This window comes from Pelecanus crispus, chromosome 3 (genome assembly GCF_030463565.1).
Source record: "Pelecanus crispus isolate bPelCri1 chromosome 3, bPelCri1.pri, whole genome shotgun sequence".
In the NCBI taxonomy this organism is placed as follows: Eukaryota; Metazoa; Chordata; class Aves; order Pelecaniformes; family Pelecanidae; genus Pelecanus; species Pelecanus crispus.
The window spans coordinates 49,027,894-49,040,612 of record NC_134645.1 but is presented as its reverse complement, the minus strand read 5'-3'; the positions used below and the strand labels follow the sequence as shown (position 1 = coordinate 49,040,612).

The window sequence follows — 12,719 nt, the reverse complement described above, 5'->3', positions numbered from 1 at the left end:
GAATGCATATTCATAATATTGAAAACTCCTCTAGCAGTGCCGGGGAAAAGTGGGAATAGTAAACAAAATCTGATACCATAAGTTCTTGAACTTGCATTCAGAGGTTACATTTAGTTTCACACTTACTTCTAATGCAATACTGCAAACGGAGCAGCCTGCTGATTTGGCATTAATATCAAAATACCGGTTGCTTCAGCTTTCACCAGACTGTCATGAAACACCTTAAATTTCCAGCTATTATGTTAGGAAAGCTAAATGATATGTCTGTCTCTGGTCTTGATAAAAATGCTCTCTTCTCCAAGGAGCTTATCAGATAAAAATGTACTAGAGCTCTTACAGAGAATGTGTTATCACTGTTTTGTTAATATAATTTGTCATCTTCTGTTACAAAGTTAAATGAAGGGATGATCAATATGAAGTGTATAGAATCTGTTATCTTTGGATATATCCAGTTTTTCTGTTGTGAATTAATTTTCTTCAGATTTTCAGATCCCTTTGAGAATTTTTTTGTAAGTGCAAAAATCTTTATCAAAATCTGATTTTTTTTATCTATGAATAATGGAATGTAACAACAGGAGATGATAACAGTGATTAGTGTTGGCTTATATCTTTATTGCTCACATGGTTTTGTACATTTTTCATGGGATTATATACAAAGGAGTAAATGGCATGTTTGGGGAGCTTTGCACCGAATATTTTTGGATTATCTTTTTTTTTTTTCTGGCTGCTCTCTTTATTAGAATTATTTGTAAATTTAGTTTTTACTAGGTCTCCTCTTCTTGCTCTAGTTTCATCCCCCTGCTTCTGTGCTCTTTGTCCTTCATGTAATCTAAGTATAGTCTTTTTCCTTTGCTCCAGTTTCCATTATCCCTGCTGTAAGCTCTTACAGATCTTGGAACCTCAAGTTTCATTCAGTGCTCTGTTATCATGGAGATCTTTTTTTCAGCTATTCTTGGTCAGCCTTTTAATAGAACCAGATAAACCAAGAAAATTCTGGAGAACCAGAAAGATATTAGTGCTGTGACAATATTAAAAGAACAAAAACTAAGTAATTAAAGTCTGGTTATCTTGACATCAGTTCTGAGAAAAATAGTGGGAAAACTAGTAGAGGATTAAATTGAGAAGGATTAAAGGATGCATTTGTAGCTAAAAGCAACTGATGTTGCTTTGACAGAGGCAGTTTTATGAAACTTGATTCTGTCTTTTGAAGATACTAAGCCTGCCTTAAAAATGTGACCATCAGAGCACCTTCTTTCTCAATTTCTGTCTTCTGTAGTCACCAGTCCTTTTCCTTGTATTGGATTCTAGCTTTTAAAAAAATAATAGGGCTTTTTAATTAATATAGTCTCACAGGGCTTACTTTTACAAAATGGAAATGTAACGCCTTCCCCAAACTACTTAACATTGAAGAAAAACATTTCCCACACCCCAGCTTCCCCCGGATTTTGGAAGTGAATTAGTCCCGATGAGTCAGTGTCGTGGTCCTTTACCCCCTTGAGGTGAACTCTTGCAGTCTGCACATGCTGGGTTGAATATCTTGCTGATAATATAGGATATAATAATATCCTTCTGAGGGGAGACGAGCATCCAGGAGTATGTTCACTAAATCCCAATAGTAAGTTAGCTTGACACACTTACTTAAAAAGCTCACACCATAAGCCTGAATATGTTCTAGATTAGAAAAAGTTCAGAAATAATTAATATATGTGTCCATCAAAATCTCCAGCAGTTTATTTTGTATCTGAGTCTTAACTTTAAAAAAGCATTTCAAGGTTGTTGGTGGTGGGAGGAGGAGGGGAAAAAAAAAGAATGTAAATGAAGCATAACAGGAGCAGATAACACATTACAGAGACACAGAAACTTTAACAGCAGTGAACTGTTTAATAAATCTAAATGAAACAGGAATACAGGTCTCAATGACTATGTCATATGTCAGAAAAGCGAAGAGTTTTTTACAGATACAGTCTTGCAAGACTGGAGCCCAAAAGACTTGAGCTTGAGGGATGGGCAAATGAAGAACTCTCTGAATTGGACCATTTCAGTATTGCTTGGTTACAGATAGCTGGATGGTGCTGCAAATGCAAAACTCTGAATTGGCTCGAGTAGTGTGGAGGAGTAGGATTATAGGTTTATTGTTTAGAAGAAAACCTCTGAAAAAGTTTCTTAAATTAATTAGTCATAGAACTTTTTCCTTGTTTGAATAGTCTTTTCCCTGTTGATTTTTCTTTATATGGGGCTAAAATGTCTCAATCTGGGCTGCTGTGAATGGCAATGCCACAGTTTGGTCTGCAGTACAGTAAAGAAGTGAAACGTACTTGACCGGCAGAAGTGTTAGTTCTCTGGACAGTGTAGTAAAATATTGTTTTACATTGTAATCACCTACTCAGTCCTGTTGGAGGGGCAATTTATAGTTCATTTTGTTTTCCCCAAACATAAAGCTTTACTTAGAAAACAGCCCAGCTCTGCCCACCCCACCCCACCCCCAATTCTTAAATACTCGTATTTTTATACAGCTCTGGAAAATGAGTGATACTTCAATGTAGTAGCAAATAATTTCTTTACCCAAGGTATATATTAAGCTATATTTGGATAGAAATTTAATACAACTTAGGACAGTACAGAACCAGATTTTATTATCACATTTAATTAAGTAAAATTACCTTTCAAGGGATGAAATAGTAAGAAAAAGAGTAAATTTACAAAAACATGTTTCATTTTGAGAATGATCTGTTAAATTAAGAAAACAGTCTTTCTCATCTGTCCTGTACTAAAATATTTTTAACCTTAGTGCCCTTAATTTAGCAGTTCTAAAAACATTAAGGAATAGTAGTGATTTATATTAGAGAGAGTCTCTAAATTTTGTGTACCATTACTGAATGGTTTCTGATTCCAAAGGAAGAAATTGCCTATTTTATTATTTGTATTCTTTTTTTTCTAATAGAACTTTGTGCTGTCTTAGGCACAATATAGGTGCCACTTGAGAAATTAATCATTAAAAGTTTCACTTTTATTTTTCAGAAAACTTGTAGATATCAGTTAAGCCAACCATGCTGTCGTTTCATGTTAGTGAACTGAAACAGAGGTCCTATGGCAGCTGTTTATGCAAAAATCACACCTCTTCAGAGGTCATTTAAATTTATTTATGATTTTGTTATCCTTCTAGATTACTTTGCCCAGTAAGCAATTGCTTTTAATGTACTTTATCCCCTGTTATCACACTTGGACCTGTTGTCACTGTATCATCTGTAGTGTCCACAACCTCTCACGGCATTAGACCTACCAACCGATATTCTGTATTTCATGTTACACCGGTGTCTAGGGAATCCTAGTGGCAGCTACACATAAACCAGCACAGTTCTTCTCATTTTATGGCAGCCACCAGAATCATAACTGGGAAGTCTATGGTTGTAAGTTATCTTTTAAGCTATTACCAACTTATATTTGCATTATTTGAGAGTACCCACACACAGCTAGTTGGATAAAGTTTTTCTTCTGATAGCATCTGTAGAGGTGGCCTCTGAGTCCCTGATTGCCTTTGCACCTATCCTACTCAATAGGAGGGGTAAAGTACACCCTTTCTGTTCATTCTTCCTAGCTGCTTGGCTGGGCCAGATCTTTTCTACGTTGTTCCTTATCAAAATTTGACATGATTCTTGCATGTTTGTCTAGTGTCTTTTCTTAGGTCTTACTGTCTTTGGAAGACCTTAATTTTATGGTAAGTTGTTTGGGTGTTCACTACAGGATTCACCACTTCATTTTTCCCAACCCTCTTTAGAGGGCAGTCATGATTTTTCTTTTTTTTTTTCCTCTTTCCCCCCTGTACCAGTCACCTCTCTTAAGCAACTTTTGCTGATACAGAGGTCTCCCTTGTATTTGTTCTAGAATTTTAGATCCTTCTCCTCCACCCATCTCATCCTCAAGAAATGGTATCCAAGAGAAAGTGGTTGTGGATCCCAGTTTTTGTTAAAGGAAAGTTCAGCTGGAACTGGTAAGACCAAATACAAATCCAAGCACCTGTATCTTCCTGAGATTTCTATTCAGGGCTTGACTTCTGTGTAACCTGGGTAGGTGGACCAAAGGTCTAACTAAAGCATGTTAAGGGTTCTGCAGAAGCTTTGCTGTGCCTTCAGTTCTTTCATCAGCATCTTAGAAACTCTGGTTTCTAGATATCACGGCCAATTTCTTAAGTTGTTCCTCCTGTACTTTAACTCTAGCCGACCACTGCCATCTCAAGTACATCTGACCATCCAGTACCATGTTGCTGTAACACTTGGTGTTGCATCAGAGCCTCTGTTGCTTACTGAAGAGGTAGGTTTTGTATCGAAGGAATCTACATTGGTGCCAGCTGAACCCATTGCACGTCAACCTCAGGCTTGCAGGCAACTGTTTTAACAGTTGATGAAAAGGCTAAATAAAACACTGCAGTTCTGTGAAGTTTCATAATACCTGGCAATAGGTGTTTAGACTTTTTCATTTATTTTAGTCTTTAAGGAGAAATCCTCAAAAGTTAGGAAACAGCAAATATTTTTCCCAGGAAAACCATTTTTCTTCATTCAGGTCTGCTAAGTGAGAAAGTGGTATCCAGTCCTGTTTGCAGACTGCACTGTACTGAATATCCACAAAGAGCAAGGATAAAAGGGCACGTGTGTGACCTTTATAGGTGACGCATGCTCCACATCCATCTTTTCCACGTTGGTCTTCCAGGAGATGTAATGAATTGCTGAATTCAAAGTTCAGGCACTCCCCTTCTTTCCTCCCTTAGGACAGCTGACTCAGCAATTCTGAGATGTTCTCAGTGTGATGATAGTTATTGCTGTCTTGGTATCCAGCCTCACAATGTCAGTTGTTTCGGCAAGCAACCACATATTCCTGAAGTCCACAAATGAGAAAAGATAAGTGTGTCATTTTGGTTTTTTTTTTTTAAGCTATCTCAATAAAACTTGAACAGAAGCTCTTGAAACACAAGACATTTCCGGAGCCTGGAATGGCATGGAAAAGCTAAACATGGAATAATTACTGGGGTTTTTTTCCTTTTAAAGAAGAGAGAGTGGACATCAAATTAAACAATCAGATAAATTAAGTAGTAATGTGTTTTGGGGAGGTTGGTAGGGTGTTTTGCTTTTTTTGTTGCTTGGTTTTTTTTGTTTGCTTATGTTGAGTCCCTAATGGCTTAGTATGAGGGAGATAAGTCAGTGAGGAGTAAGAAAGTTTGGAATTACAAGAATATTGAAGTTAGTGAATTAGTTATAAAACTATTATTTGTAAGTGATTTTTGACCTGAAGTCCTTAGGAATTGTGTTTTATTTGTAAGACGATCAGATATTTATAATTCCTCATTAAAAAGTAGTGAAATAAGAGAAGAAATAGACTCTTGTAATACCAGATAACTAACATTTGTATAACATCTTAACTAGTATCTTATCTTTGGTTATGAAATATTTGTTATATTACGAAGGGTGAGGCTGATAAACCTAAGGAAAAAGTAACTGAGGTACGTAGTGGTAAAAAACTGAAGACATCTTCAGCAGGGAAAAAATAAGCTGGTATGGCAAAATATGAGAAAAATTCAGGGTTGGACTGGTTTATATTGTGTTTTATTTTATACACTGATGAATTCAAAAGGTTCTGCACGTATATCATTGTACTTGAAAAAATCCATGCACTTGGAAAGTCAGCGCACTTGGCCAGTGGTTGTATGCCTGCTGGTTGCATGGCGTGACTTCTGTGACTGTCCTCTTTTCCTGTCTCATCCCTCTGGGAAACAGACCAGTTGATTTAACATTACTCAAAGGATGAAATCAAGTCTTTTTAAATGAACTCATTGGATTTTAATAAGCCTTGGAGAGATGGTAGTCTACTTGATATGAATGCTGATTTTACAACTTTTTCCCTCGCTTAGCATCTATTTGCTATTTCCTAACACTAATAATATCCAAAAGATGCACAAAAATAATTCCCTTTCACAGTATCTTTAATTAAAAGCTAGATAGTTGCCTTCTGTAATATTTAAATGTCCCCTGTGTATAAAGATTATTATATTCATGGAAAAATGCACTGTTATATCAGGTATCTGTGTGTAACAGTATCCAGAATTTTAGAAAGAAATACTTGCTTGGGGAGCACACTAGCTTTGATTTCTCAGTAAGTACACCCATTGGAGAATTAGAATAGGAGGAGCTTCCATATGACTCCCTTAATTCATAGAGAAGTGATGCAAAACTTTTGAGCATTTGAAAATAGTCCGGTAATAAGTGTTATATGCAGCTTTCACAGTTCTTCTGCCATCTCTTTCTTCAGTTTTATTATTGATCTCCAAAATAAAATACTAAAAGCTTTCCAGGAAAAAGGAATATTTTCATTACTGACTTGCTTAATCATATCTTTAAAACTGAAAATGCAAAATGTATAAAACAGTGACCCTGAACTTGTGGACAAAAACTCTCTAGTCTGTATGTCTGAAGATTTAGGAAAATTCTAGCTGAACTTCTTGGGTGGAGGTGTCCCAATGGCTTTGACTTTGCCTGCAGTGTCACTTTCTGTGTAGGACTGGAGTTTATCTTTTCTAAGACTAGCATTTGGTTGATTCTGTAAGCTGTAGCTTGACCAGTTTAAAACTCATCATCTTGCCTACTTAACTCATGTCGTGGCTTCAAGTGTAACATGGACATAATCCTTCACTAATTTCATGAGATTGCTATGTTGATATTCAATTTTGGTGTATCACCATCTCTAATACCCTATGCTTGATGATAGAGAGGGTCTTGCATTTAATCTCTTTTCCTTGCCACTAGTTCATCAAGCTTTGATAATACTGGGAGTTCTCTTCTGAAAATTCCTTATTTTACAGTATCCTTAAGTGTTTACATTATTAACCGATCAGTGGGAGTTTTCTCTATTTCATTTAGCTAACATAAGTGCTAATAATGTTAATGCAAATTGTATTATATTGCTGCAAGTAAAAGAAGAAGAACTCTGATAAAATCTCCACAGGAATGTGATGTATGTTTCAGGAATGCTTTTCTCTAGTCTCAGTGCTTCAGACTTAATTTTGTTTTGATCCTCAAAATAACCCTCTCCTCAACACACCCCCGCCCCAACCTTCCCATTCACTGGTACTAAATCTTTTTTCCAGGGTGCCTGTTCTTATTTTCATAGCCATTATGCCTTGTGGCTGGAGAACTCTTTTGATCCTACCATCAAAACAGCTTTTCTGAGGCTAACCAAGCCCTTCTGTCTTTTCATCTGTTTAATAACAGAAGTAAATGAACCAAGATAACTAGATTTTAAATAAAAATTGTCATTTACAAGTATTCAGTCTGATTTTTTTTTTCCCCTCTTACTTTCCTTTTTGCACTTTTGGTGACATAAAACAAAAAGGAAAATGATAATATAAAAGCAAAAAAAACCTAAAACAAACAAAAACCCCTCAAACGTAAGAAAAAAAAAAGTAATGAAATTAGTTCTATTTTTCAGAACTTAAAAATCAGGCTGTTTATATTACTGAAGCAGTTACCTTCCTCAATACGCAAACCATTGGTTAATGAACAGCATATTGTTTCTGGTTCTTCATATACTGAAGTTTTCCTTGCTCAGTTGTTGAAATTTATAGGATTATTGTTGCTCTTCTTTTTTTAACCTGAAAAACTGGAGACAATTCTTTTCACCAGTCAGGTTGATTCTGTATTTTCAAAATTTCAGTACAGCTGACTTCTTACTTGGGGTTCTTGGTTCTTTCCAGGCCATCCCACCACCTTTTCAGGCTGCAATCCATGAAGTCTCTTGCATGACCGATTCTCCTTTTTTCTTTTTTTTCTTCTTTCTTTTCTTTTTTTTTTTTTTTTTTTTTCTGGGCCCTCTTGTTAGGGGACATTGCACTCTCTTACAGGACTGTTCTTTCTTTTTAAAAGGACATGTTCTTCTTGACTTGGCTTGAGTGCTGTTGTGGTATAACATCCCAAGAGACATGATTCCTTAGAGACTTTGCTAATAAGGTGTGTGAGGGGCAGATACGGAGTACCAGCTTCTCAGTACCTCAAGTACTGACCTCCCTTTAATCTTGGAAATTTTGGATGCCACTGTGCTATGTGATGTTGCAGTGGTGTCGCCGCAGGCTGTGTAAAGAGAGAAGGCAATGTATAAAGTTGCCTTCTCTCTGGGAAGGTTTTGTTGCAGTAACTTCTGCTGTATGTGTCTGTCTAGGCAAGTTACAGTTATAGAGGGAGCAGCTTGGAAGTAACATTGTGCCTTGCAGATCAGCAGTTTGAACTGCTAAATTTTATAGAAATTACTTTGAGAAGGTACCGTGGGCACTATCAACAGGCTTATCACAATCTGGCCTGCTAAACTTCTTCAAACCTTATACTCAATACCAAGGCTAAGATACACCCTGCAGGTGGATAGCTGCCTGTGACAGAGCACAGAGCTGGACTACAACTTCTCTTCCATCTGTCCTTCTGCTCCAAAAGGCATTTCAGAAAAATCTAGTACTATAAAGCTAATTCTGCTCTCTTTTTGAGAATAGGATCACTTACTTCGAATTTCCAGATGTTGTCGTTTTGGCAGTGCGACAGCTGTGCTCAGCTACCAGAATTCCTTGGGTTTCTTCCTGAAAGACTTCTGTCTCCAAAACAATGTTTTCCATGCTAATAGCCTGGATGATGGTCAAAGGTTTTCCTAGCAGAGCTGGCTGAAAAGAATGCAGACTATTTAAAAGTCCATCTGAGACCATTTGCTACTTTGACATTCTCCTATGCATGGATGATTTTTTAACCAAATGGGAAGTCAATTTATAAAATTTTGGATCATGGGGTTTTTGCTTGCTTTCGCTGTGAATGAGTATGCAAAGCTTTGATTATGCTGAATGGGAGGGAGTCTTTTCTGCAGAAAGGAACATTGGCTCTCACCAGTCTTTTAAACTTTTTTTTTCAGCCCTTCTTCAGGAAGATTGTCCTATCTTAAGTTACTTAATCTGGTGATTACTATTTATTTGTTGTTTGGTTTTGTGGGGGTTTTTTGGTGGTTGTTTTTGTTTTAAAGCAGTTGACTGGGAAGAAAATAAGAGGGGAAAAGTACAAGTTATTAATCTAATCATTTAATATTCTTCTGCAACTCAAAGCATCAATGATAATGAATGTGAGGTAAAGAACAGAGAAGATATAGGCATACCTGAAAAAGCTTATTGTGAAGGCAATAAAACTAAGAGTGGTAATTTCAGCTCATGAGACTTGGAAAATCAAGGTCCGCAACTATATTTCCATCACGTGTTCCATTTTCTCTGTGGAAGACGTGAATTTTCAGGAAGTTTGATCTACCTGTTTTCCCAGAGGTTATCTGGATGTTGAATATAGGGTGATTGAAATGAAACCTAGTATTTTTATCTTAATACCACTTTTAGATTGTGTCTGTACTTTTTTTTTATGTATGTTTTAAGAGATTTTTTTCTTTAGTAATAGTAAGTGCTTATTTCTGTGTTTCGTTCTTCTCACAAGTGAAAAGCATCTTCCAAAGCTATGTCTGCTAGATAGGTTAAGGTACAAATTCCTTGAACCTGACAGTGCTAATTGTTTTCTTTTTTTGCTGATTGCTAGAGGTCATCTTCTTTCTTCCCTACCCCCCCCCACCCCCGCCTAATAAAAAAGATGAGCTATTAGTACAGAATTCTGTAAGATTACTTGCCGAGTCATCTTAAAGGGAAGCTGCTGTCACAAATCCTTCAGGTTTTTTGATCCCATGTAGTAGAAGCCATAATGCTTTTTTACTTCTACATCTCTGAAGGCAGAGGGCATACAGTAAAGAAAATAATTAGATTCCCCCCTTTTTTTTGTATTTACAAATAGGTTGAGAAGAAAATGTCGAAAGCAAAGGTGCAATAAATAAAACTTTGATTTCTGTACTCTTACTATTTTGTTGGTTTAGTTCATTATCCTTTACTGTTATGGTAAGCACAATATTATCAATCAAAAAAATCCTTGAAATGCCTGTTTTAAAACTGTCACTATACTGTAATACGTATGTGCACATGGAGTTAAATTGCTTCACTTTATCTTGACATTTAATGTTATTTGTGAAATGTGAGCTAATTAATACTGTTTTTTCAGGGACTCGTTTATCTCTTTGTAGTAACACACTGCTATAATGCAATATTTTAAGAATCCTTTTCAGATAGTAGAATACAGGTTCTGTGAGATTCCTTGACTGTACTTGTTTTTCTTCTTGCAAATTTCCCTTTGAGTAATACTTTACAGTGGAGAATATAACAAGGTTATCTAACACTGATGAGGTTAAAGGGAGAGATGTTAAAACCCTGCCTGTTGAGAGGTGGCTCTTCCTTGTTCACTGGACCTGGTCTGAGATGAAATGGCTGTTAGGCAATGAGAGACACATGCATGGTAGAGGAGAACCAAACTTCTTGCTTTTTAAGCATAAAGATTAAGCAAATGCATTAAGTGCTGATGATGCTTCTTACTAATGGGTGGTGGTTTAATTTGGGGGTTGTCTTGGAATACTTAAAATATTTGAAATAGTTATTAACAAGTAGAGTTCTTATTTTCATTTCTTTAACTCATAATTACAGGATCTTTCCTTTTGAAATTAATATGTATTTGTAGTATGCTAAATTAATCTACAAGGTTTTTTTACAAAAAAATCAAGTGCTGTTCCATGAAGTTTCTCAGCTATGATATTTGCATATTTCTCTTTGTTCATTTTGCCTTGCATTTCATTGAATCATTGCTGCTTATCCCTGTAATTTGCCCATTGTTCGGGACAAGAACTCTGTTAAATGTAAACTTACCAAAAGTCCTAAGTGTTTGACTTTTAAACTATTATGTTAATCATAAAGCAAAGAATCTGGAAACAAACGTAACTATTGTTTATCTACATTTTATGTCTTCCAGTTCTTCAGGCTGTTTTCTCAAATAAGCAAATAAATACTACTTACATGGAGAAAATATTCTTTTTAGAATGATCCAATCTCTAGAACTAGCCACAGTATTTAATATGCCTAGTCTCCCGCATTATTTGGCATCTCATGTAATTGGTTGCCCCTCCACAAACTGAGGGCAGCACCATCAAAAACCAAGACAACCTGCAATTATTTTCATTTGGCTTAGATTTAACGATTCTGCATGGTCTTCCTTTCTCTTTAATTATTCCCTGTATAAAACTGGATATAATATGGTTTCCTAATGAGAGAACACTCTTCTGATGAATGGGTGCAGTTACAGCTATTGGTGTTTCACCAGTTTCAATTTTTCAGAGAGAATTGGTGGAGAAGCCTAATTTTGCAAGTCTGGAGAATACAATAATTTTCAAACAATCTGGAACTACAGTTTTCAACTCTTTTTTATATACAGTACTAGAGAAGTGTTGGTGTTGCACAGTACCACCTTCTTGTTTGCTTGACCAGCAGAGTTCCGATGGTTAAAAAAACCAAACTTCAGGTTGATAAGCTATCTTGGTTGTTGGGTTACTATACTAAAAGGTGATTCTAAGGTATGAATATGCTAATACTGGAATTTGTGCTCTAGCTTTCCATTTTCCTCTTGCTTATTCTTTCCCCTTATACATGGCTTCATTTATTTATGGGTTTTTCCTTACTGTTCTTTGGTTTCAGGTGCGAGTGTCTTTCTGGTTTATGTGGTTTCCCCATGTGCGAGGCAGGCTCCATTCCCCAGATAGTCTCGCGTGGAGATGGAACACCTGGCAAGTGCTGTGATGTCTTTGAATGTGTCAACGGTACGTGACGCTTTCTCTTGCACTTGGAGAGGGGGATTTTATCTGTCTGTGGGAGATATTTGGTTATTTTTACCATGTTGTGAAGATCTAAGAGAAATAATTTTCTTGATGTTTGCTCAGTAAGAGGGAACTGGAAATTCTACTGAAGATACTTAAGTGGGCAACTGTGTCATTTGTAAGTTGTCATGTTTCTTAAATTTCTAAAGCACTTTTCCCTGTGATCCAGGGAATTACAGTTTTAGCAAGACTCCCTCACTGCATGTTTTTCAGGCACTCTTTTGCCAGTAACAAATACTAGAGTCCTTTTAGAAGTGAAATTTTTGCTGAGCACTGCAACTGCTTGTTACAATGCCATAAACAAAAGCATGCTGTTCAGGCTATGGGGTTCGCATTAAGAAACATTTGCAAAGTAATTTTTAACACAAATGAACAACCTTTGGAAATTTTAAGTCAATTTAAGAATGGACTGATTAGCATTCTTTGCTTCCTGATGTAAATGTTTAGAAAATGTTTAAAAACCATGAATTTATTATGCAAGTGACTGTATCTCAGGACTGCTCTATGCTATATATATAGAACTGCATATATGGTGAGTTGGGAAGAGACTTAGATATTTGACTATTGGTAGATGGGGAAAAATACTCTTGAAAGGTTGCATGCTCAGATAATTTCTGAGCATAAAAAGTTATGTGTTGGTGCAGTATTTACTAATTATTATTTATTCAGCAATATTTAATCTTGTTTAGTGGTGCATGTATCATATATTTGAAACAGCTTTTATTTTACATTCTTCATTGCATATAAACATACATAGAGACAGACATTTCCCCAGGAGAATGTTTGTGATATTTACATGCAGTAGTATTTTAAATAGTCAAATGCTGATTCAAAAATAATACTTAGTACCTATAATGGGACATTATATATGAAAATTAACTTCTTTCATATGAATAAAAGAATTTGCCTTAGGAAGAATCACAGAT

The 12,719-nt window shown here is 36.0% G+C and overlaps 1 protein-coding gene across 1 annotated transcript in view; it reads left to right on the top strand.

Annotated features, from left to right (window-relative positions):
- The window catches only part of CRIM1 (cysteine rich transmembrane BMP regulator 1), a 187,729-nt gene that overhangs the window by 102,363 nt on the left and 72,647 nt on the right, over positions 1-12,719 (top strand). The window contains exon 5 of the mRNA XM_075708174.1: positions 11,615-11,736. Within this exon, the coding sequence (XP_075564289.1) occupies positions 11,615-11,736 (122 nt within the window). The remainder of the gene's footprint in view (positions 1-11,614; positions 11,737-12,719) is intronic.